General features: G+C 36.7%; 1 protein-coding gene and 1 long non-coding RNA gene across 2 annotated transcripts; both read right to left on the bottom strand.

Moving 5' to 3' along the window:
- Positions 1 to 6,729: 6,729 nt before the first annotated feature.
- LOC131780328 (serologically defined colon cancer antigen 8 homolog) lies at positions 6,730 to 23,166 on the bottom strand. Its single transcript, XM_066169981.1, has 21 exons — positions 23,020 to 23,166; positions 22,730 to 22,831; positions 21,687 to 21,766; positions 21,431 to 21,544; positions 20,212 to 20,337; positions 19,203 to 19,529; positions 18,300 to 18,353; positions 17,436 to 17,500; positions 16,957 to 17,010; positions 16,765 to 16,789; positions 16,244 to 16,344; positions 15,732 to 15,870; positions 15,294 to 15,446; positions 10,566 to 10,631; positions 10,369 to 10,437; positions 9,932 to 10,048; positions 9,712 to 9,840; positions 9,356 to 9,488; positions 8,618 to 8,735; positions 8,020 to 8,194; positions 6,730 to 7,521 (listed from the first exon to the last, which is right to left on the bottom strand). The coding sequence occupies exons 1-21, from the start codon at positions 23,066 to 23,068 to the stop codon at positions 7,339 to 7,341; spliced, it is 2,379 nt and encodes a 792-aa protein (XP_066026078.1). The 5' UTR covers positions 23,069 to 23,166; the 3' UTR covers positions 6,730 to 7,338.
- LOC131780330 (uncharacterized) lies at positions 11,513 to 14,493 on the bottom strand. The gene is made up of 4 exons (XR_009339867.2): positions 14,475 to 14,493; positions 14,127 to 14,174; positions 13,904 to 13,975; positions 11,513 to 12,148 (listed from the first exon to the last, which is right to left on the bottom strand). It is a non-coding gene; the product is annotated as an uncharacterized lncRNA (long non-coding RNA).
- Positions 23,167 to 23,168: the final 2 nt, after the last annotated feature.

The following is a 23,168-nucleotide window of genomic DNA, read 5'->3' as shown; positions in this document are numbered from 1 at the left end:
CGGGATATTTGCAGCCCACTTTGCTAAATCAAGCGACAGATAATGCCATGTAAGGGCACGATGAAAGGAAAACGGGCGAACTAAGAAAAGAAACGACCGAAAAAAAACACTTGCATGCACTTACTTCTCGCTCTGCAGTATTGAGTCTTCCAGAGAATCTGATGCTGTCCTCTTTACATGCTTCTTGCATACGCTGTCTAAGTTCATCCATTTCACTCGTCAGCCGTGTTCTCTCCTAGATAGACGATTATGAGCAAAATATTCAGAGATCTGCAAATGTCTAGGATACATCAAACACGTTTTTATCTGTGTCTCTAATATTTTACCTGCTCTCTCGTATGGTGAAAGCGGACTCAAACTTATGGTAGGAGATGGATCACCATCCATCTTACTTTGTCCCAGGCGCTTCGCAGTTAGAGTTCTCATTTCATGTCATAAGACATGGACTAACCTCAGACTAACCTTATAAATCTCAGATGCATTCGTTAGGATTTGGCTGTTTGCTTGTTCCAGTTCTGCCATAAGGTCGACCTAACACATTGCAAAAATAAAAAAGTTGAAAAATGAACGCAGAATGTGAAACAAGAACGTACCATGAAGATTTTAGATATATGAAAATTCATATATTTGCACTGCGGTGGAGAGATGAAATTAAGAGATCCTCGCAGCTAAGAACACTACTGAAACGAGTAGTTTTAAATAGGACCTGAAAAAAAATTCAGGCCCGTACGGGATTTGAACCCATGACCTCTGCACCGGTATCGCAGAGGTCATTGGTTTAAAATCCCGTACGGGCCTGAATTTTTTTTTTCAGGTCCTATTTACAACTACTCATTTCAGTAGTGTTCTTAGCTACGAGGATCTCTTAAGAACGTACCAATTATTAATCCCCAGGAAATAAGTGTATTATCCCCAGAAGATAAGTCGATAAACAAGAACCTTTTCCCGTGTTGGCCGTTCTAGCTGGTTCTCCAGCGCTGACCGAGCCTCACTTGAAAATTATATCCGTAAGAGTAAAGTCACAAAAAAACTTGAACTGAAAAAGAAAATTGTAACAACGCACAGTAACAAAACTGAAAAGAGAAAAAACGTTTACCAAATAAATCATTAAACAAACAACAACGATAACACCAACTATCTTGGCAATCGTTAGGTACAGGCAAATGTCTTTGGATGGCGTATTCAATTTTATCGAGAAATCAAGTGAAAAAACATGCGTAAAAGCCGCGAATTATCCAAGCGTAATAATAACGCCCGACAAGGTTTAACTTCCCTTGCCTTTTCATTCATTAATCATATTTTTGAAATTACAAAATATGGAACTGTTGTCTAAGAGTCTGATTGGTCTTTTGATTGACATTGGAAGTGAAAGAAACATTTGAATTTTTTAATTGCGACAAGACGGTCCAAAGGGACTAATCCTGAAAAGGAGTGATAGTGACTGTTATAGAGGTGACTTGGGAAAAACTACAAGTCAAACGCGTTTGCCTCGAGTCTGATAAAAGTTTGCTGGGGTATTTGAGACGTCTGAATCCGCTTACAAGTTTATACGTCTGTACCTTCACTTGAACGGTCTTATACCAAAAGATAAAGACAAAAACGTGTTTTTATTATCTGCAGAACTACTGTGAGCACAGTGTCAGTCAGTGAAATAATCATTAATGTAAATGATTTCCTAATTGGAAGAATGTATGGGAACAGTAATAGTATTGATTGACCCAAATGTTTTGTCCTGTCTAAGTTTTTTTTTTTTAAATCCACATTGTATTACTGAATTTCATTAGGGATTACACTGAAAATTTTACCGATCTTGCAGTTCTTTTTTGGTTCAGTTTTATTAATTGTTTAGTAGTTAGTTTGTGTTTTTGTTTCGTTGGGGGGAAGATGGGGTTACCTCAGATAAGAAAATTTCGTTGCCTGACCCATTTAATCAAAAACTGTTTTCTTAACAACAAACAACTGTGGTGTTATTGGAGTGACATTACATATTCAAGCTTAAGTTTTGAACTGCGTTGCTCTAACAATCATTGAAATCCATTCTACGACGGAAATTACGATAATGAACAATTGTTCAAAAGATGTGAGAATTGACAGGGTGAGAAATTCCTACCCATGCTCCCCTGGCAAGAGCTGGATATCACACCACCTTAGGGGGAGATTTGTTTCCTTCTCTTCATTGTGCAACTTCTTGGAAACATGTCCAATGATCATCAGGGATTTCATGTTTTATTTTTGCAATGCTTTATGAAAAATTTCATTAAACACCACCGAACCTACTATTTTAAGGCAGAAAATCATTTTGATACACAGTCTGCCCTTCATATCTAAATCATGTTGACAAGTACACTGCCCTGATCAGTTCTGTTTTTTTACATCCTTCATGAAAAATCAAATTTAAAGCAACAAAACAATATTCCAAGATAAGAAAAGGTCATCTGCTAGTCAGAACGCCATTTAATGTAAAATGTATGTTAAAAAGTATTCGAGTCTGATCAGTTTTGACTACTCTCTCCATTTCGCCAATCCTCAAGCACAACAGTTACACACACTGCACCAATGACTCCTAGGACAACCCAACCGCTTGGAGAAGTCAATGTGGCAGAGCAAATGGCAAGCGTTAACGAAAGCACCCGCCATCTGTGTTCCTGGAAAGAAAAATAAATTTTTAAAACCGTTTTTCCAACAAAAGCCCGATAAAATGATTGTGGTGGTTTTATTTAAATATTCAGTACTGACATCTCGCGCGCGAAGTAAGAAGACCATAGGCAGGTTTGAAATTATATTAAGAACGATTGTGGCCGCTTTGTAAAAAACCGAATATAATGGTCGCTTTGTTAAAAACAAAATATATGAGAAACAGGCGAGGAATATTCCACAATCGCGGAAAAGCGATTGCGTGACACTCAGTAAGTTAAAAGACGACATGTTATCACGTTTAAGACGAAAGTTTGCATTTTGCACGCAGTCTGCAGTTCAGTACTGACCGGTTGATTATCCTGCAACACTTAAAATGGTGTCGTTTTCAGGAAGGAAGAAATAGTTACCGAAATTTTAGTAAATCCAGAACCAAAAAGAAAATTGCAGTCGCTCGAAAACGAAAATCTCAAATGTTCATGAATGAATTTTGGCAGAAATGAACAAGTGTAAACGCATGCTTTGCTTACAATCGTTTTATTACATTCGCATACGTACGGGCGGCACGAGTGTCCTGAAGGAAGCCTTGGCTATAGCTTTGCCTTCTAGAATCAAATCGTTTGCTCGAAAGTATGCATCAAGATCCTCAAGAATTTCTTCAAGTGTCTCGAAGTGCGAGAGTCAATTGTGCTGTACACGTAAGTCGCGACTTTCCTTTCCATGCTTTAATGGGTTTTTTTTTGGCTTTGTGGACTCTGATCCTATTAGTAATTCTTCTTACTGTCTGCCATACAGTTCTGGTGATGTTGGTCTGGAGAATTTGGTATGGAAAAACTTGTTGCTGGTAGCTTATGTCTTCAATGTTTAAATGTTCATGGGAAATGCTTTTCTTTGAAAGTGAGGATACAGAAGTTTATAAAGCTGATAGAAATAAGCTGGTTGCAAGTAATGAAAAAAAACTGACAAATTCATACCTTAATTAATGCTTGACATGCTTTACTCAAACATGTCAGTTGTGTGTATCTACCATCGTAAAGGTGTTTGTCATGAAAAATATTTCTTGATGTGGCTGTTGTTCTTTGTTGATCTTTGTAGCCAAAAAAGCTGGTAAAGGCACTGAACTTCAATTTTTATGTACACAAGGCACCCTCCAAGGTGGAAGAGTAGAAGACCATAGACTGATTTTTACTAGGCACTTGCAACTTTATATTCAAGCAATACTCTATATAATATCATATAAAACTGATTACAATATGTCTTTCACCCTTTACACTACTATGCATATTCTCCATATTGTTCTCTATACATTTCCTAATGTGCTGGTAAGGAGAATTTGTCAAATTATCTAGAGGTTTTTCAGTTGAATATCATTTCCTTTTTTCTCATGACCTTAATGCTTGATTTAGGGATGATATTGAAAGGAGAAATTAGATGCTAGTCACTCTCAAGAATTAAAGTGTTAATAACTGTACTCATTTTATATGCTCCTTGCATTTGTTGGCAACAATAGTTAAAATTGTTAGGAAAGCAAACAGATGAACAGAAGACAGTGAAATGAGTGAAATTTACCATATGATAGAAGAAACCATCACAGAATACCTAAGAAGGGAAACTTGAATTGTGCTAGCCAATTTCCTCTATTGCCCTTCATGTTTTTGACCAAATAAAATCTAATGAGTAGTAGGGTTTGCTTACAATGTGTCAAATCATCAGTGTGGACTTGATTCTTCTCAGATGTCAGCTGGTAAAAGATAGATACTAAAACTAGATGTTTCATTGCCACTGCAACTAACATTCACGACAAAGTTCCACTTAACATAGAACGTTTCAAAAACTTTATTTCTTTCTCTCCAACACTATTTAACATTTCTGGAGCACTATTAACCTTTTTACACCCTAACATCAGTATGCATATTCTCCATGCTGTTCTCTATATATTTCCTAATGTGCTAGCAGGAAGAATTTTTTTAACAATCAAGAGGTTGTTCAATTTATTATTATTTCCTGTATTCTCATAACCTCAATGTTTGATTCAGGGGTGATATTGAATGGGGAAATTAGATGCAAGTCACTCTCAGGGATTAAAGGGTTAAAGGAAGCAGGTTATTAAAAAATTATAACTTTTGATTCAAGCAAGTATTTGAATTTGAGAGTAACATTTGATATGTTTACATGTCACAGGATGATCAAGCTGAAGATGACCTCAAAAAGGAGTGAACTTGACTGTAACAATTGGGTGACTACTTTGGAAACTTGAGCACTTGGTAAATACATCTTGGCTTGCAATTCTGATGATTACAGTTTGCTGAAGTAATTGAAATGTCAGTCCCCAAGCAGGAACCTTCCACATGACCTGTCCAGGACCTGTACAGTCATAAGTTATGAGATAACTTTAGGAAAACACATTTGTGTCAGTAGAACTATTGTAAGTACAGTACCACCTTGTGACAAAAATTAATGATTTCCTGCAAGTATGATTGTGTGGGAGAAGTTATAGTGGTAACTGACCCTTTTTTGCTTGGATTTATAGGATTTGATTATTGTAATGTATATCTATTAGATTTTAAACTTTCAACTTTGTATTAACTGTAACTGTTTACCATTAATTCTTTGTAACTCAAGCGTTCAAAAGTTGAAGCAGGTTAGTCAATTACCCGACTTTCTTTGTTTGGAATTGTGTGACTAAATAATTTTGCTGTGTAAGTTGCTACATTGCAACATGTAATATTATCATTTGAGTTGCATTAAATACTCTTGCTCAAGCTTTCATTAATGCATGGTTTTTCTTACCAATACTCATACCCAAACTAAACATGGATATAAGGAATTGGTCACAAGGTATGTGAGTTTTAAAGGGTGGGAAACTGGAAAAGCAAGGATCCCCTGTTAATTAGGACTGAAATTAAAGTGGGCTCTACTATTTTAATGTTTGACTCAATTTTACCTGACAAACCTACACTGAATAAATAGAAACTTGAAATTTATTTCTCCTCCTTTTGAGGTGTGCATCCAATTTTTGAAGTTGTGGCAAGCTTGAACTACAGGCATTGACTAATTATTTTGTAATAGTGTTTATAAATTGTGGAAAATGGTTGGGTTGAAATATAATACAACAAATTGCTAGTTGATAGTCAAATGAAAACTTTTACATATCAACAAAATTTATTGTTTCATGTTAACATGTTACAACAACTCTACCTTCCAGTAAATTCAACTATTTGCAAACACTAGAAAAATACCATCTAAACCTTTTCAATCCATTTAATATGGCCAATAACAACATCAACTTAACTTAAAATCTTAAAAGAAAACTTGATTGACGTTTGGAATTGATTGCTGCGATGTAAAAATGAAATCCAAGTATTATCACAAGTTTTCCACAAATGTCCGCATGATCGAATCTTAAGTCTCTCTTCGCCATCAAGTTTTGATTATGACATTTTAATTCTAGCTTGTCTTGTTTTAAAGCAAACTTTTGCAGCGCAAGAAACATGTTAGGCAAGATTTCGTACTTCACTTGCTAGAGTTGCTAAGATCATGGGCAGTTGGCTCAAAGATACCTACACTATGAGCAGTTACGGTAGTGGTTACCGAATCAAATAACAGAAGGAATATAAAAAAAGACGCCGTGTACTTCCAGCCACAGGACAATCGTGACACAACAATAGCCAAAAAATAACACTTTACACCTTAAAAAATTACAGGTTCAAAAACGAGTTGAAAATGACTTTTCTTTTTAATTTTTACGCGGAACAGAGGAGGTTGAAACGTTAGGGGAAAAACGATGGGGCAAGTAGTCATACCTGACAACTTCAAGAGAAGATATAAGAGAAGCCCATACGATTCTGGCGTCTTGATTTACTAATTCATTGTTATCACTTGTATACTCTTCAATGGACGAGTGATGTCTAAACTTGAAGTAGTTTACCGTCGTTTCTTTCAATTTTGGCTCATTTTCCTAAACCAAAATTATCAGTCACGCTCAAAAGAATATAATTTCAACTGATGTTGGCATCGCACACTTCCTCTGAAGGAAAAAAGATTCCCTATCTTCGAAAATTTGCTCAAAACATCAAGAACAACGAAGGTCCTTAGCAGCATGCGTGTTGTCGCCTTGCAAGTTGAAAACGTGGTCTCCAGGTTCCAGACCTCGTCAATTCTTCCCTTTCCTCCCCAACCCCTGGACCGGTCTCTTAATCCCCTTGGAAAAACTTTCCTGCAGTCAGTGCTGAAGAGTTTTATTACAGTTTTTATTATAATGAGGGGCTAGAAAATAAACCAACAAGAGCTCCGCTTTTAGGCTTGGCTAAATCTATATGTTATTTTAATATGGTGATTTCTCTTTTGGTACAGTTAAGAAGTATATGAGGCATAAAAACAAAGTAAACAGTATTTAGTGTTAAAACTGATTCTCTTTTTTCTGCGCTTTCTTTTCTTTTCTTTCTTTTCCTGTTTGAAACAATTAAAATAGATGTTTTCATATTCAAAATATAGAAGCAAAAGCAAACCTGCAGATATATACAAAACAGATCTCGCTACGTTTTGAATAACTGGAGCTAAAAGATGATAAAAGTAACGATAATAATAATGTACATTAAAAATTTTATCATTTTCATATGGAATGTTTCTTCAATTCGTCTCTGGGCATAAATCTGTGAACAGGGTTCATAGCAGATCGATGGATGCCACACATCAAGCGTCACGCTATTTTGCTTCGGTTATGCGACCAGGATCTTCAGCACTTGAGTTACTGGCAGTCTCCATAAAGGGTGTCACAGGCTCAGAGGGTATCTTTGCGATCAGCTGTTTTCTCAAGAATTCGACTTCTTGACTTAAAATTTTTCTTTCCTTCATCAAGTTATTTCGTGTGGCAAGCAACTGACACATCTACTCACAAAAAAGGAAATCAATTATTCAATAACAAAAATATCAATAGCAATGATAAAAATATTGCTACTGTTATTAACAGTTACATTAATAAGAATGATAATAAACAGTACGGACAACAAAACCATGAATACCAGCATCATTATGTTACCTTTCCGACCTGATAACTTATCTCTAACATAGTTTAGTTGCAATAATCAATTTGTTCGTTTTCTTGATGTTGTTAGTTTTGTTTTTGTTTTTGGTTTTGTTGTTTTTGTCGTTGTTATCCTTAATGGCCAGGTCCAACCTAACTCGATCATAAGATCAAATCAAGAACTGCTCATTTTCCCCAAAAATGAAAAATTCTTTCTTTTAGTTATCATTTTGCCTTTTTTTTCTAGTTTTAATTCTGTTTTTGTGTTGGTGTTGTTGATCTCCTTTTGCCAGTCACCCGTTGCTAAGAGACGTCCTATCAAAAGATAATAACAGCATACAGATATATCTAAACCCTTTTACCTGATCTACTTGCTTGCGAGCGTTCTCGTCGCTCTGTTTGAGACGAAACTGCAATTCATGCAGACGTTTGTCTTTTTTTGTGTTTTGTTCCTCTACAGTCCGCCTCTGTGCCACAGATTCGTCAAGTTTCTTCTTCAATTTACTGCATTCCTTGTTTGCATCTTGCACCTTTGCTCTAAATTAATGCAAATCTCATTAAGGGGAACCCCAGGTGAATATTTCGAGAACATGCTCAAGCATAAATCTCTTTCTGACTGAGAGCGCAAGAAAGTAGTCTGAAGCAGTTTGCACCATGAACGCAATACAACCAACCAAACATTTCTTATCATTTATTTCAAAGATTTCACAATATTCTAGGAAAGGCCAGACCAGACCGGAAAAACAACCAGACAGAGGGAAAACAGGTGTGGAAATATCGACCGAATGTATTGTGGGATGGAAATCTCTGTGGTGCAAATTTGCTTAGTTTACTAAAATGGGATATCAGGTGGTCACACTGGATACTAGAGGTCTGGGCCTAACCTCTGGTGAAGTCACTAAGCTGTTTTGTTTTCCTTCTTTTTATTTTTGTTTAAAACACTCTACTCAAATAACCTACCTTGATTTCTCAGCGGAATCTTCCAACTGCTGAGTGAGTCTCTTGCACTCTTCTTTCATTTTGTTGCACACCTGAATCTCAGCCTCAAGCATCTGCTGCAATTCAGTTCTACACTGAGCTGAAGAAAGCAGAGCGATTCAGGTATAAGAACACACGTATCCGAAGACTAAAAGATGCTCTTAACAACGTCGTAATAATATAATCAACAGCGCAGAACGATAAGATCTAGTGGAAAGCAAACAGATGGTATCCGAAGCAGGATACCGATACGGCCTTCAACTCTGTCGCTTATTATAAACTGTTGGAAGTCGTACTCAGAGGGCCTCTCATTGTGATTGGTTGTTTCTTCCGCTTCTGTTAACGGTATCTCCAATAAAAGTTCCCTCAGGTTATAAAGTTTCTAAAGGATTATAAAGTTCCACAGGTTTGTTAGCGCCGGGTTAAAGGGGAAATCGGAAGAAAATGACAACGCTCTGATTCTCCCAAATCTGAAACTTTCTGGTCAAAGACTCTGCTTTTGACTCCAACTACGTCTCCTATGACTACCAGCCTTAACTGTTGTTAACGGTACAAGCTTCGACCAAGAAGCATTTTTGGTTTGTTTGCCAAATAAACATTCAAAATAGCGCACATTACGCATGCATCGAGCCCTAATAAGGCACAAAGCAGCAGCTGTATTTCTTCTTAAGAGGAATCGAATACTCACAGAGAAAAAATGGTCGATAAAAATTCACTTACTGTGCCTTGTTTCTGTCTCTTGTAAGAGCGTGGTGAGTTGCTCATCTCTTTGTCCGCTTTGTTTCCGGAGTTGTTCGAAATCTTCCGCCCTGGTTTTCTCCAGCTTCTCTTTCGCAGCAATGGCACCTTTAGCCTGTATATGAACAATCAAAAGCCTTTGAACTAATCGACAATAGGTTTGTCTTACTCAGAGTAATCTGCGCCTTGCTCCTGCGGTTCACGCGGCGCCGGGATATTTCCAGCCCACTCTGCTAAATCACGCGACAGATAATGCTAGGTAAGGGCAGGATGAAGGGTAAACGAACGGACGAAGAAAAGAAACGACTAAAAGAGAAAAAACGCTGTTATGCACTTACTTCTCGCTCTGCAGTATTGAGTCTTTCAGTAAATCTGATGCAGTCCTCTTTACATTCCATCCACGAGTGTTCAGCTTCTTGGAGACGCCGTCTAAGTTCATCCATTTCACTTGTCAGCCGTGTTCTCTCCTGAACAGACGAGCATGAGCAATGTGGTCAGAGATCTGTAATTGTCTATGGATACATCAAACACGTTTTCTTGCTCTATTTTATCTGTTACCTGCTCTCTTTCCCTCTGCGCTTGCTGAGCAGTTGCTTTGACTGAGTGCAATTCTTGTGAAGCAGTTGACAATCTGATTTGTGTTTGTTCAAGTTCTTTCTCCATAGTCTCATTAGCCTGGTGAAAACTCAAAAACCTTAGATTGACCATACGAGTGAGCTATTCCACATACTCTTTGCATTTTTCACGTGTCTCTTGTGCTACACAAGCCTAATTGACGCGCCAGTGAAACGCAACACACATTGAATGTCATAATTCCACAAACTCAAAGAGACTTTCCACCGATAAAAGAAAACTTTAATCCAACAAGTGTGTGGTGAAAGCGGACCCAAACTTATGGTATGAGATGGATCACCACCCATCTTGTCTCGTCCCAATCTCTTCGCGCTTAGAGCTCTCATTTCATGTCATAAGGCATGGACCAACCTTAGACTTACCTTAGAAATTTCAGATACATTCGCCAGGATTTGGCTGTTTGCTTGTTCCAGCTCTGCCATCAGGTCGACCTAACACATTGTAAAAATAAAGAAACTGAAAAATGAACGCAGAATGAGGAACAAGGATAAACGTAGCAATTAATCATCTCCGGGAAATAAGTATATTATCCCCAGAAGATAAGTCGATAAACACGAACCTTTTCGCGAGTTAGCCGTTCTAGTTGGTTCTCCAGCGCTGACCGAGCCTCTCTTAAAGATTCTATCTGTGAGAGTAAAGACACAAAAAAACTTGAACTTAAAAAAAATTGCAACAACGTACAGTAACAAAACTGAAAAAGACAAAACATTAAATAAACTACAACAACAACACTACCCATCTTGGCAATCGTTAGGAACAGACAAATGTCGTTGGTTGGCATCCTCAATTTTATCAGGAAATCAAGTGAAAAAACATGCATATTAGCCGCGAATTACCCAAGCATATTAATAACAGTTTTAAGTTCCTTTCCATTTGTCAATCATATTTTTAAAATTACAGAATTTCTAACTTTGTTTAGGGTCTGATTGGTCTTTGATTAATTGTTGAAAGTGAGAGAAACATTTGAATTTTTTACTCGCGACAAGATTGTCCAGAGACTAATTCTGAAAAGGAGTAATAGTGACTGTGATAAAGGTGACTTGGGAAAAACTACACGTCAAACGCCTTTGACTAAAGTTTGATAAATGTTTGCTGAGGTATTCGAGACGTCTGAATCCGCTTACAAGTTTATACGTCTGAACCTTCACCTGGACGGTCTTTTACCAAAAGACAATTACAAAAACGTGTTCATATTATCTGCAGAACTACTGTAAGTACAGTGTCAGTCAGTGAAATAATCATCAATGTAAATTATCTCCTATTCGGATGAATGTATGGGAACAGTAATTGAATTGATTGACCCAAATTTTTGCACAGTGAATTTTGCCGTTGTTACTGTTCTTTTTCTTTCCCTTTTTTTTCTGTTTTTTTGTTTTTGTTTTTTGTTTGTTTTTTTGTTTGTTTTTTTGCTGTTTAGTAGTTTGTTTGTGTTTTTGTTTTTCATATATCCATTCTTTTAAGGGGAGGGGAGAAAGGGTTAATTTAAAAAATGCACAGTCTGATCAATTTAATCAAAAACTGCTTTCTTTTGCATAAGTAACTACAAACAACTGTGGTGTTATTTGAGTGGCATTACAGATTCAAGCTTAAGCTTTGAACGGAAATTAAGGATCATGAAAAATTGTTCAAAGACATGAGAATTGACAGGACTCCATTACACAATCAGAGAAACATTTATACCAACCGATTTCATAATTTTATTTTGCAATGCTTTATGAAAAATTTAATTTAACACCACTAAACACTACTATTTAATGACAGAAAATCATTTTGATATACAGTCTATCCTTTCCATCTAAATCGTATTTTGACAAGTACACTAGTCTGATCAGTTCTGTTTTTTATATTCATCATATGAAGTAACATTTAAAGCGACAAAATAAAAATTTTTTAAGATAAAAAAGTAACTTGCTATTCAGAACGCCATTGACATCTACATTTTATGTTAACAAGTATTCGAGTCTGATCAGTTTTGCTTTCTCTTTCCTTCTTTTCGCCGCTTCTCAACCACAACAGTTACTACTGCAACAGTTACACACACTGCACCAACGACTCCTAGGACAACCCAACCGCTTGGGGTAGTCAATGAGGCAGTACATATAGCAGTCGATATCGAAAGTGTATGGGCAGCCGCCATCTTCCCTGGAAAGAAAAATAAATTTTGAGAACAGTCTCCCTACATAAGCCCGATAAAATGATTCTTGCGATCGTTTAAGGGAACTAAAGGGAAGCAAATGCATTATAAGATAACTTTTTGACGATTTTATGATTTAAGGTTAGAATGAAGAGATACTTTGTCGAAAGCTGTGAAGTTTTTTCTTTTTTTTTGTTTGGTACGCTCTGGTTACATGATCGGCAGCTGGTCAAGGCTCTCAAATGACTGAATGAGTAGCAGTCGGATATTTTTCCGAAAATGCAACATATTGAGAGAATGTATAATTCAAACTATTACATGTCGATGAGGAACCGCCAAACGATCCCGAAGTGATTTATAAATGCCATGTCTAACGCTCGGTCATGTTTAACTCTGGGCTCAGAGTAAGGAGGCGTCAAAATTGCGTGAGGTCGACTGCCGGTCACGGCTCTCAAATGACTTGATGACCGATAGTTAGACATTTTTCGTAAAGTTTAAGAAATCGAGGCAACCTATGCAATCCAAATTATTATATGTCGATGAGTAACTGCTAAGCGATCTCGAGGAGATTGATAAATCTCATATCTAGCGCTCGGTTTACGCTGACTCAGATTACTTAGAAATCGCGTGAGATCAACTGCCCGTCACGGTTCTCAAATCACAAGATAACCGACAGTCGGAATTTTTTCTCAAAATTAAAGAGACCAAGACAACCTGAGCAATTCAAACTGTCACATTTCGGTGAGGAACTGTTGAGAAATCCCGCACAGGTTTATCATTTTCATGTCCAACTTCTGGTCAACGCGGAGTTTTTCCCAGATATTAAAGTAATTCAGTTTGGCCTGTCACAACAATGCCTAACATTATAAGGCATGGCTAAAAACGAAATACTATTTCTTTTTTAATTAACTTCTTGTTGACCAGAAAAACAATGAAGGACAGGCGCCATCCGATTCAATCTCTTAATTCGTCTTTCTGCGAACTTTTGAAATCCTCCTCTTCAAAATGTTCAGAGCACACTTTGGTACCAGATCTCACTCTTATATTATACTTTGATCTCATTTCATCCTGAAAGTCAATATCTCTTTTAAAAGAAACTGAAAAACAACAATTTTTAAATCGGGAAGAGATTAACTTATATTCGGACCATTTACTCACGCAGATTAAAACACAAATTTGTGCCACAAGCGGTTGAAAAAATATGGCATGGATACTTATCATCTGAAGCTTAGCATCCACAGGGTATTTATGAAAAGACAAATCCGAATTTATGGAAGTACTGTGGCAGTTACAAACGCAACGATAGTGGACAACCCTCTACGTTTTGCAGTTAACTTTCGCCGCCACTGTTATTTACCCATTTCGGACCACGTGACCAACCTATGACTATGAAGCTAAAGAAAACAACTTTATTGCGTGAACTAGATCATGTGACTTTGATGGAAATAAACATGTTTCACCTTACACTCGCCAAACGAAATTAAAATAAGGAATGGTTATAAACAGACAAATTGTAACAGTGCATCGGCTGAACCTTAACTGAAAACAATATGTCAACAAAAATTACATTCAACCAGTCAACAAAAGAATGGCGATAAAGAAACGGTAAAATTTCTTGACCCGTCAAGAGGTTACTACGCAATTCAATCAATTCAGCCATCCTCTATTATTCCCAATTGATTCTTCAGCAATTATGGTTCCAATTTTATTGCCGGGTTAAATGAACATGTTTTATTAAATGTATGCACATACACTGTACTTACCGCCAACGATAATGATATTTTGAAACCGCCTCTATACTTGTGGCTTCGCTTCCGGTGTTCAGATCGCTTCGCCTGGAATACATAAAAATTAAACCTCTCAGAAAACGCAAACAGGTATCTAAAGAACACTCGAGCTAACTAAAGGGAAAAAAAAACACAAAGATAGACTCTAATCTCATTTATCACTTTACATTTTAGCCATTATGAGGAACACATCGCCTACCTTTCTGCTCGCTGCCGGCTTTCACTTTGTCAACACCAGAAGGGGAGACTGGGAAAGAAAATCCTGGCTATTTAGACCCAGTTTCCCGATACTGGCCATTAAGCTCAATAAGGCCAGAGTAGAAATTCAAACGAATTTCTCTTTAGTAGAGATAATATTTATTTGTGAGGAAGTCTGGTTTTTGAAATGTGATCTCTGTCCTCCATGGATTGCCGTTGAAATTCCCATTTCAAAAAAGCCGTTCAAAGTTACGTTTTAGACAACCTGAGGTGTTTTTACACCGCAGGAAGAGTAATTAACATTTATACCTTTAAGTTTGCACCATAAAAGTATTTAAAAGGAACTTACCCTCAGCTATCACGCGGCGTTCATGAAAATATTCACCATAAAAAAGGAACAGTGTGAGCCTGTTTGTTTTTTTCTCCGATCGGAAAAACACATGTTTACTTGCCAAGGTTGTATGATGACCATCACGTATGTTCCACGCAATAAGACACACTTCTCCATTTTCTTTCGCCTTTGCTAATCTTAACAGTATCCGGTCACATGTGAACTTTGTGATGCCCTAAATCGCCGTAGCGTCTCTGTGGTTCAGTGGGGTCAGCATCGAAGCGCAGAATCTAGAGGTCTGAGGTCTGAGGTCTGGTTCCTTCTGGGGATTCAGAAGGTTCGTTGTCCCAGGCCCGTGACGAGACGAAAATACGTCTTTCTTCATTTCATTTCACCATCTTTCTTATGTCATTGACAATTACGATCGTTCCAATTTACGGCTTCGGACCTTGAAAGGGACAATCCTGACTAAATGAAGTTTGTAAAGGCGTTTGGGCTTTCGAGTGCCGTCAAACTAACAAACTTCCACTTTTTGAACACATGGGGTTTCAATCCTCCTTGAGTCGTTGCAACCTCGCTATGTCTGGTACAATTATTTCTTACTGATTGCGTTTGCAGCATATGTCTTGTGATTTTTTAAATCAACGTGTTATTCCATTAGCTTTTCTACTGTTACAGTAGTACTGTAGTTCGAAGATGTTCAGATGCTCTTCACCCCAAATTAAACGATTAATTCACTCTGAAGCCATGAAATGTTTTTCATGCTTGGTTAGAAACAAAAACAGACACACACAAATTTACTTAACATATAAATTTACGAAAAAATTCCAAAAGCACCTGTTTAACAAGACCACTGACTTCCTCCCGACATGCTTCTTGCACCTTTTTCCTCTCCATGTCCATTTTTTCGCTGAACATTCTCATGCTGTTTTCGTGTCGCTCTCGTTCTTTCCGCAAATCTTCTCGGAGCTGGCGAACATGAATGATGGCCTAGCGAAAGTTCACACCCAGAATTAAACACAATTGAAGCCTTTCAATATCGTCTTTCTTAAGTTTGGTCCCAATTATTCGCGGGTGACCAGCTACCTAACAACAGGACCGCTTTCAGGTCGAAATTTTATACGATAAAAAGCCATGGCGACTTCCACTCGCTGTCTTAATATTGGAAATATGCAACGGCTGCAAAATGTATGCAGCAAAATCATGTATGATGCACCCCAATATAAAGTATTGTAAACGTACACTCATTTAAGTTATATGTTGACATCACAATACCTCTGCCTTTTCTAGCTGAGCCTGTTCCACCATATTACAGCTCTTTTTCACTTGGTTGTAAGCTTCAAACTCCCGCTGGCGAACCTCAGCTAAGACGGCTTTCTGCCCTGTCAACATGTTCATCAAATCATCCCTCTCTCTGAAAACAGGGAAAGATGTACAAGAGATTAAACAAAAATATAAACAGACATGTAAAAAAAAAAAAATCAGAAAAAAAAATAACAATAACAATAACAGAACGAAACCAAGCAAACTTACAAGTTCTTATTTTAAATGTTGGTTACATTGGGTTTACTATAATGAAGCAGATGGGAGACAACGAAGCTTATCCACTCAATCCACTAAGTACATGCGAGGACCTTTGATTTCGGCGGGGGAGGGGGGGGGCTGTTACCAAGGTCTGTTTTGAACACGGCTAGTCGTGTGTCGTACTAGATTCACTTTAAATATTGACTCTAAGAAACCTTCCCTGGCCTCAGGGTATTTCTTGATACACCCGTTCAGATTCTTACTTTGTCAGTTGATTGATTGTGTCTATGGCTGCTTCACTGTGTGTATTGGACAAAACGGCAGAATGATGACCACATTTGACGCACAAGGCTGGTTGACCTCTCTGATAAAATAACCAAAAGATGTACACTTTGTCATTACTCGCAAGCATATCCAGAAATAAAAGTAAAGGGTTAAATAACACTTTGCTCATCCAGAGAAAGTCATCCTCAATACATCTTTTAAAATCCATCTTTAATCATTCTTGTTCGTACACCTTCGATTTTGTTCACACTCGCAAAACATTACTTATTAAGATTTCTTTCTAGTGTATTCAAGAGTACTTTTTCCCTTTGCAACATCAAATAGGAACTATCTTGACGAAAACTGTCCATAGCAAATTTTTAAGGCAATAAAAGCCTCACAATACCATAAAACAGAACCAAAAGACAAACCAGGCCAAAAACAACAAAAAAACTCCCAAATTTGACAAATCAATAATCTCTAACTCATAAACAACGACATAACCGTGCAACTGTCTGACCTGATCCTCTAATACTTTTTGAGCTCTGCAAGACAGGTAAAATTAATATATGGAAATTAATAATTTCGAAAAAAATGACAGGAACATCAAGTAGAACTTGGCATTAACATGTAGAAGTAGTACTTTATACTTTACTCTTCTAAGTGACAAAAACAACATATAATTGTAGTTTGCTATCTCATTTTCACTGACCTTAATTTTGCTTGCAGCTCTGATAACTGCCTCTGGTAGTCTTCAAGTTCATCTCTAAAAAAATTAAAATTAAAAAAGAAAAGAAAAAAGGTTGAGATGGCCCCATTAAAGTCGGGCAACCAGTGACAAAGAGCATGATGACAAAATGAAGCAGAAGTTCATTGTTAAATCAAGCTACACAAACTCATCAGCAATATCTCATAGAGGCTGTAGCATGTCTAAATTTTAATTAATCTTAAAAGAACAAAGGCCTCTATTGGGTGCGAAAATACACTCTAATGTCTGTCCACTCAGAGAGACCCATGAAAAAGAGCTTATTTTTCACTCAGAACAGCTGGATAATTCACTAAGAAGAATATGTCAAGGAGAATATTTCATAAAGGATTAACATCATGGTAAGAACAACTGTAACAAACACACAAAATAAAATCAAGATGGTAAGGTGAGAAAGTTGTTACTCAGTTGGAACACGACATCACCTTGTTGAATAAAGAAGAGACTCCAGATGTCTTGTCTTTGCTTCATGCAGTTTCCGGATTTTCTCCTGTAAATGACAAAGCAGTAAATGTACGTTCAATTCTGCAACAGTTTGCTTAATCATAGAAACCAATAACGTAAACTGCACAAAGTGGGTGGGTAATTTGAGGATAAATTCTATTTCAAAAAGGGAATAAAACTCTTGGAAGCTAATGTGGTATTTAACAAATGGATTATTAACTTGAGATTGCTATCCCCTGATACATGTGCAGCTGTAGTTAATGAGGAGAAAGCCTCATCAATATAAGGGAAAGTGTTGCACCAACTGTTGTGGAGCTGAAAAATGCTTCAAATATCCAAACGTTCAGGATTTAATGAAATTTAATAAAGCAATTATTCTATTCAGGCTATTTGGATATTAGCCAACTCAATATTATACACCTTACTCGCTATTTACCATCATATATCCAATGCGTGCTCAAAGAGTAATTGTTTAACATACTGTACCAGTTGTTCAAAACTTATCAACACAAAAGACTCGCATCTTTATTTTACTTTAAGACCACGCACTGTTACTTAGAGCACTCCCTTTCTTACTATTTACCGCAGAATAGGTAGCACAGCCAATCAGATTGTAGCAATTGGGATAGGTAGCACAGCCAATCAGATTGTAGCAATTGGGATAGGTAGCACAGCCAATCAGATTGTAGCAATTGGGATAGGTAGCACAGCCAATCAGATTGTTTGGGATAGAATGTTGGTAGATTTGTACTAAAAAGTGATAAGGAGCCTAAAAGCTGAGTCCTTAGCATATAATGGAGCAAAAGCTACATTACTGTGAGAGTGCTATGTTTAAAAGCTCTTACCACCTCTTCTTCAAGCTGGTTAACAAATTTTCTTTCATTGGCAGACATAAATAACTGTCAAGATGTAAAATAATTATTTCAGTGGTGACATGAACTTGAAAATGGATGTGTGTAAATGGTGTACAATTTAGCAGAACTTGAAATTGTGAAAACAGATTTAATACTGTAAATAATTGCTTGTAAGCTGTATCTTTTTAATAAAACAAAGAATACCTTCACAGGAAAAATATAAAATAATCTACAAATTGATTTGAATATGTCACCATTAAAATCTTTTTCTCCTGTGAACATTGTACAGCTGTAAGTTGAGTTTGACTTTAGTGAATAGCAAGTGGAAGATAAGTGGAAGGTCTGCAATCCTTTCAAGTGCTATAATTATTATAAAGTTTACAAAGTTTTACAAAAGAGGTGATGAATCCATTGGTGCATGAAAATCATGTTACTATAAAATGCACCATGTACAGCCCAAAAGATTCCATACTTTTGCAAAAAACAAGCAGTTTGGATTAGTCAATCAACAATTTAAATGCTTGACATACTTTCTCCTTATAATATCTTCTCACTATAAAAATTATATAAAGGTTTTATAAAAATAATTTGACCCTTTACACTCTATCATCAGTAAGCATAATCTCAATACTGTTCTTTAAAAATTTACTTAGGTGCTAACAGAGAGAATTTTTTCCACATTCAAGAGATTTTATAGTTGGTGATCATTTTCTTTATTCTTGCAAACTTAATGTGTGATTCAAGGTGATATTTTAAGTAAAAATTAGATGCCAGGTTTTTTAGAGTCAGTGTCATTTAATAATAATTGGCACAAAAGTAACAGAACATTTCTAATGTCTGCGCGTAAACATGTGCAGGTGATTGGACCATACAAAACTACATCAGAACAATTACCTGGGAATCAAGGTTACTTATTCCAAAGGAAGATTCAAGTGCTGATCTTTGCATGACAGATGGCATCAAGGATTTCCTGGGATCCCTTTCACTTGGTACTACATCATGTAAACCAAGTTCTTTTGTACTCATAGTTTCCCTGTCCATTTTCTTCAAACCCCTCACAGGCTGTGCTTTGCTGTGTTCATGAAGCACAGTTGGCAAGGTGCCTTGCCCCTGCCTCACCTCATCATCATCCCCATCACCACTGATGGTGCTGTCCTCTGTCTGTGACCTACCCAACCCTTGTTTTGGATCCCCTGATGTGGGGCCTGATGGAAATTGTTCCTAAGCAAAGGGCAATAAATAACATTAAATAAAGTATTGAGTGATCAGTGACAACTGTTCCATATAATTTAGGTGACAAGACATTTAGATTTGATAAGGCATCAAATGCATGTAAATTGTAAGTAAAAATCATAATGTAAAAGATGTCTATGTTCATTGTGAAAGTTATTATTATGAATTAAAATCAATATTTCATTAATTTATAGGGTCACTATTATTAAAAGAGTCATGTCAATAATTGAAGGCCAAAATGTTTTGACAGCTCTTCTTCCTATTCATGCTATGATGAGAGAGCTTTCTGGAAAAATTCATAAAAATCATGTTTAGTGTTAGACACCATGACCCTTAAGCTCAGCCATCTAGACTGCATGTGGAAAGATCAAGGTTCAGCATCTGTGTGACTCATTGTGTTGGGTTCTTGTGCAAGACACTCTTAACTTACAATCCCTCCCTTCGCTCGTACTGGAGAGCTGTCAGGAAACCTGACAAGATGTAGGGGGAAAGTGAGGGGGCAACCTATGGTGGATTAGTATCCCATCTAGGGGTATAGTAACATAATACTTCTGCTCACTCCATGCTACAAAGCCAGGGGAAAGCTCCTGAACTTTGTGGGTGCAGAATTAACCTTTTGACCTTTTGGCAAGGTATGCAAAACATTTGCAGTTAGTGTGTCGCTTGTTACCTCAGACTTGCTTTGTTCTCCTGTTGATAGCACTTGGGAAATGGCTTGAGTCTTGAGCTGATCAAACAGATTTTCATTTTCTGTAATCACAAGTTCTGCTCTTTGTTTTAGAGACTCCAGGGCATCCTATAATTATGGCAAAGGGAAACAATGAAAAGTCAACTGTGTTGAATGGTTTCAATAATGATTTTTAAGCTTCATATAACTGTGATCATTATACATGAGTGCCGGGTTAAGAGCATTTAATTAGTATTCAATAGTGTGTAAAGTTAACAGTCATGATTTCTGCAGCAGATATTATATTTATCATATCAGGTTCAAAGTCTGTCTGGTTTCCAAGCCCTTATCTGTGTAGTGTTCTTAAACTTTTATAAAATCAGAAGTGTCTTTTTTGTAGATTGATGAAAGAGTGTGCAATTAGAAAATTATTCAATTCTATTTTCTCATGATATCATGAATTATAATCCATCAAATATTTTTGCTTGAGCATAATTGGTCAATACGCATCACATTCTCAAATAATCACCAGCTAAAACTGAGGAATATCCGAGGATATACCTCCAGTGAAATTCTCTAATTTTCAAACTTTATGTCCACTACAATGAAAGCATTGGTTTAAACTTTAACTTAAAATGGAAGAGCATTTAGCTATCATCACAGAAGAAGGGAAAATTCTTTGTTTTTTCATAGTCATACCAAAGAATACTGAAAGTAAGCAAACTGTAAGCTGTTCAAAAATATTTTTCCTGCACTTTGTAAAAAATCTTTGAAGGATAATAAAAACCCGATAGCCTGGGACTATTTGCTGTGAAATCTGCACAGATATTTGTCTTAAAGCATTATCTGTCCCCTGAAACTCACAGTTTTCCTAGAACTTCCCTCTCAGAAAACTGGTCACATCTTGGAACAGGTAATGTCTGCAGACAATATCTGTGTATTTTTATACCAAGGGGAGGCTATAATTGTTTATTTAATATCAAACTTCATGTCTGAGTTATTTGCCTATTGAGCCTATGGCAGATAACTGAGACCTAGTTGTTGATAATCCATGATATCATGCTCAACCTCATTCAAGAAATTGCTTTATGGTACAGAGTACTTAGGCTGCCAAGTTAGTGTTCCATACAACACTTCCATTCTGGACTTCCCCCATAAGAACAATTATACAATTGACTCTTATTAACTTTACATTGATCAAGGTTAAAAGCAGTAACCTCACCTTGTAGAACTCAACTTGGTCCTCAAGGTATTGTAATACAATGAACTGGTTGTTCAAAAGCTGTGTTACTTCATCTGTGTTGGGCAAATGGCTCCTGTCTGGTACTGCCCCAATCTGTGAATGTTTGAAGGAGATCTAATGTTAATTATTTGTAAGCCTTCCTACATTTTATTTTTGTTGTTTCACTGGATATCCATTTGTCCACTGGCAAATAGCAAATAATTTTAATGAATAAACATGAAATTGAGTCACTTACTGACTGAGAAGTAGCTGCAGCTCTTGGCTCCAAAATCTGTGAGTCATTGTACTGCTGAAGCAAAGTCTTTAGCCTTGTCACTAGAATATGAATATAATGAAGGAAATTATGTCCACTCTTGAACACAAAGGTTTGATCAAATTTAGCACACATCAAAAAGTTATAAAACTCTAAAATTTTGGCTATGTATTCCTTTGGCTACCTTCCATAAACAAACTTAAGCAATGTATAATGACTCTTTGTTTCATTCACTTGACTGTAAAAAAAACCAGACACTAAAAAGTATTAACAGTGAATCATGAGTATAATTAATGGGTATATACATTGAAACCCCAAAGAGTTGAAAGTGGTGAATGAATGAAGCTATCTGTCCTTTCCTAAATTTCCTAAAATTAAAGAATAATCCCAAAAAAAAATTACAAAAAGAATCTAAAATTAATAATTACATAAATACACATACACATCCCACACAGCTTTGGGTTTGATTACTTCTGGTTCACAGTTGTTACACTTCTCTATTTGTGAGTAGGGACGGATGGATGTGTATTTAAATTGCTAAGTTAAATAAAGTTTGTTGTTGTTGTTTTTGTCATTTGAATGCTTAAATTACAATTGAGTTTTGATATAGGTAATTTTTGTGTTGTTGCTTTAAACAGGGTTGACATACCTGAAACACTGTTGACAGTGAACTTCTTGATAAAATCAGACAACAAAAAACAATACATTGTGACAAGGAGGAAAAGTGTGAGGAAGGAGTGCATGGTGACAATTAAGTTGGATATGAATGTGTGCATACTTCTACACAAAAAATCAACTAAAAGAGAAAAATGTAATTTTTCAATGGAAAGTTGGAACCACTAGATGAGCAGAGACAACACAACAGAAGTTCTGATAGCCATCAATACAGTAAATTATATTACTAGCTGGTGTTTTGAGGAAGTCTTCTGAGGTAATTTTATTCTGTACTAGTGCATTCTGTGCGGCCACCATAACTCACATCCCCAAGAAATCCTTAAGTATTCATACACTTTCATCAATACTACCTGCTGAGCTGTAGGAATCGCCTTTATACTTCCTGGAGCCGGGTGATTTAACAGGAGAATTGAACGCATATCTGAGAGGTCCGAGGCTTTGAGATGCTCGCTCTGCAAGAGAGAAAAAACAATATTGATACACATAATATAAGAGCTGTGTAACAAACCTTTGCAAACTCAGCCCTTAAGAAATGGTCAGTGTAAATCGACTGAAATATGCAGACCCTCTGTACAGGTAATTGAGATAGACAACTGAGCTCAGTCACAGTCTTCCTGTACACCTTTATTGAGATACATACCTCGAATAACTTTTTGGTAATCTGAAATTGGCTCATCCGCATCAAACATTACTTCTCTAAGACCTTTCTACACTATCAAAAACGATATCTGAGCAAATTTCTACCAAATTTGAACCAAAATACATGTTCCTCATCAAACTAGCGCGACG

This window comes from Pocillopora verrucosa, chromosome 7, assembly GCF_036669915.1.
Source record: "Pocillopora verrucosa isolate sample1 chromosome 7, ASM3666991v2, whole genome shotgun sequence".
NCBI lineage: Eukaryota > Metazoa > Cnidaria > Anthozoa > Scleractinia > Pocilloporidae > Pocillopora > Pocillopora verrucosa.
Note: the sequence above shows the minus strand (reverse complement) of the source record. Positions and strands in the feature narration are given on the sequence as shown.

Excerpts from the sequence above, each read along its gene's own strand:
- LOC131780328 (XM_066169981.1), bottom strand. The coding sequence starts at position 23,068 with ATGTTTGATGCGGATGAGCCAATTTCAGATTACCAAAAAGTTATTCGA. Across the intron at positions 19,530-20,211 it reads GAGAACAAAGCAAGTCTGAG|GAACAATTTCCATCAGGCCC; the intron begins GTAACAAGCGAC and ends CCCTTTGCTTAG. Across the intron at positions 15,871-16,243 it reads ACAATCAATCAACTGACAAA|AGAGAGGGATGATTTGATGA; the intron begins GTAAGAATCTGA and ends CCCTGTTTTCAG.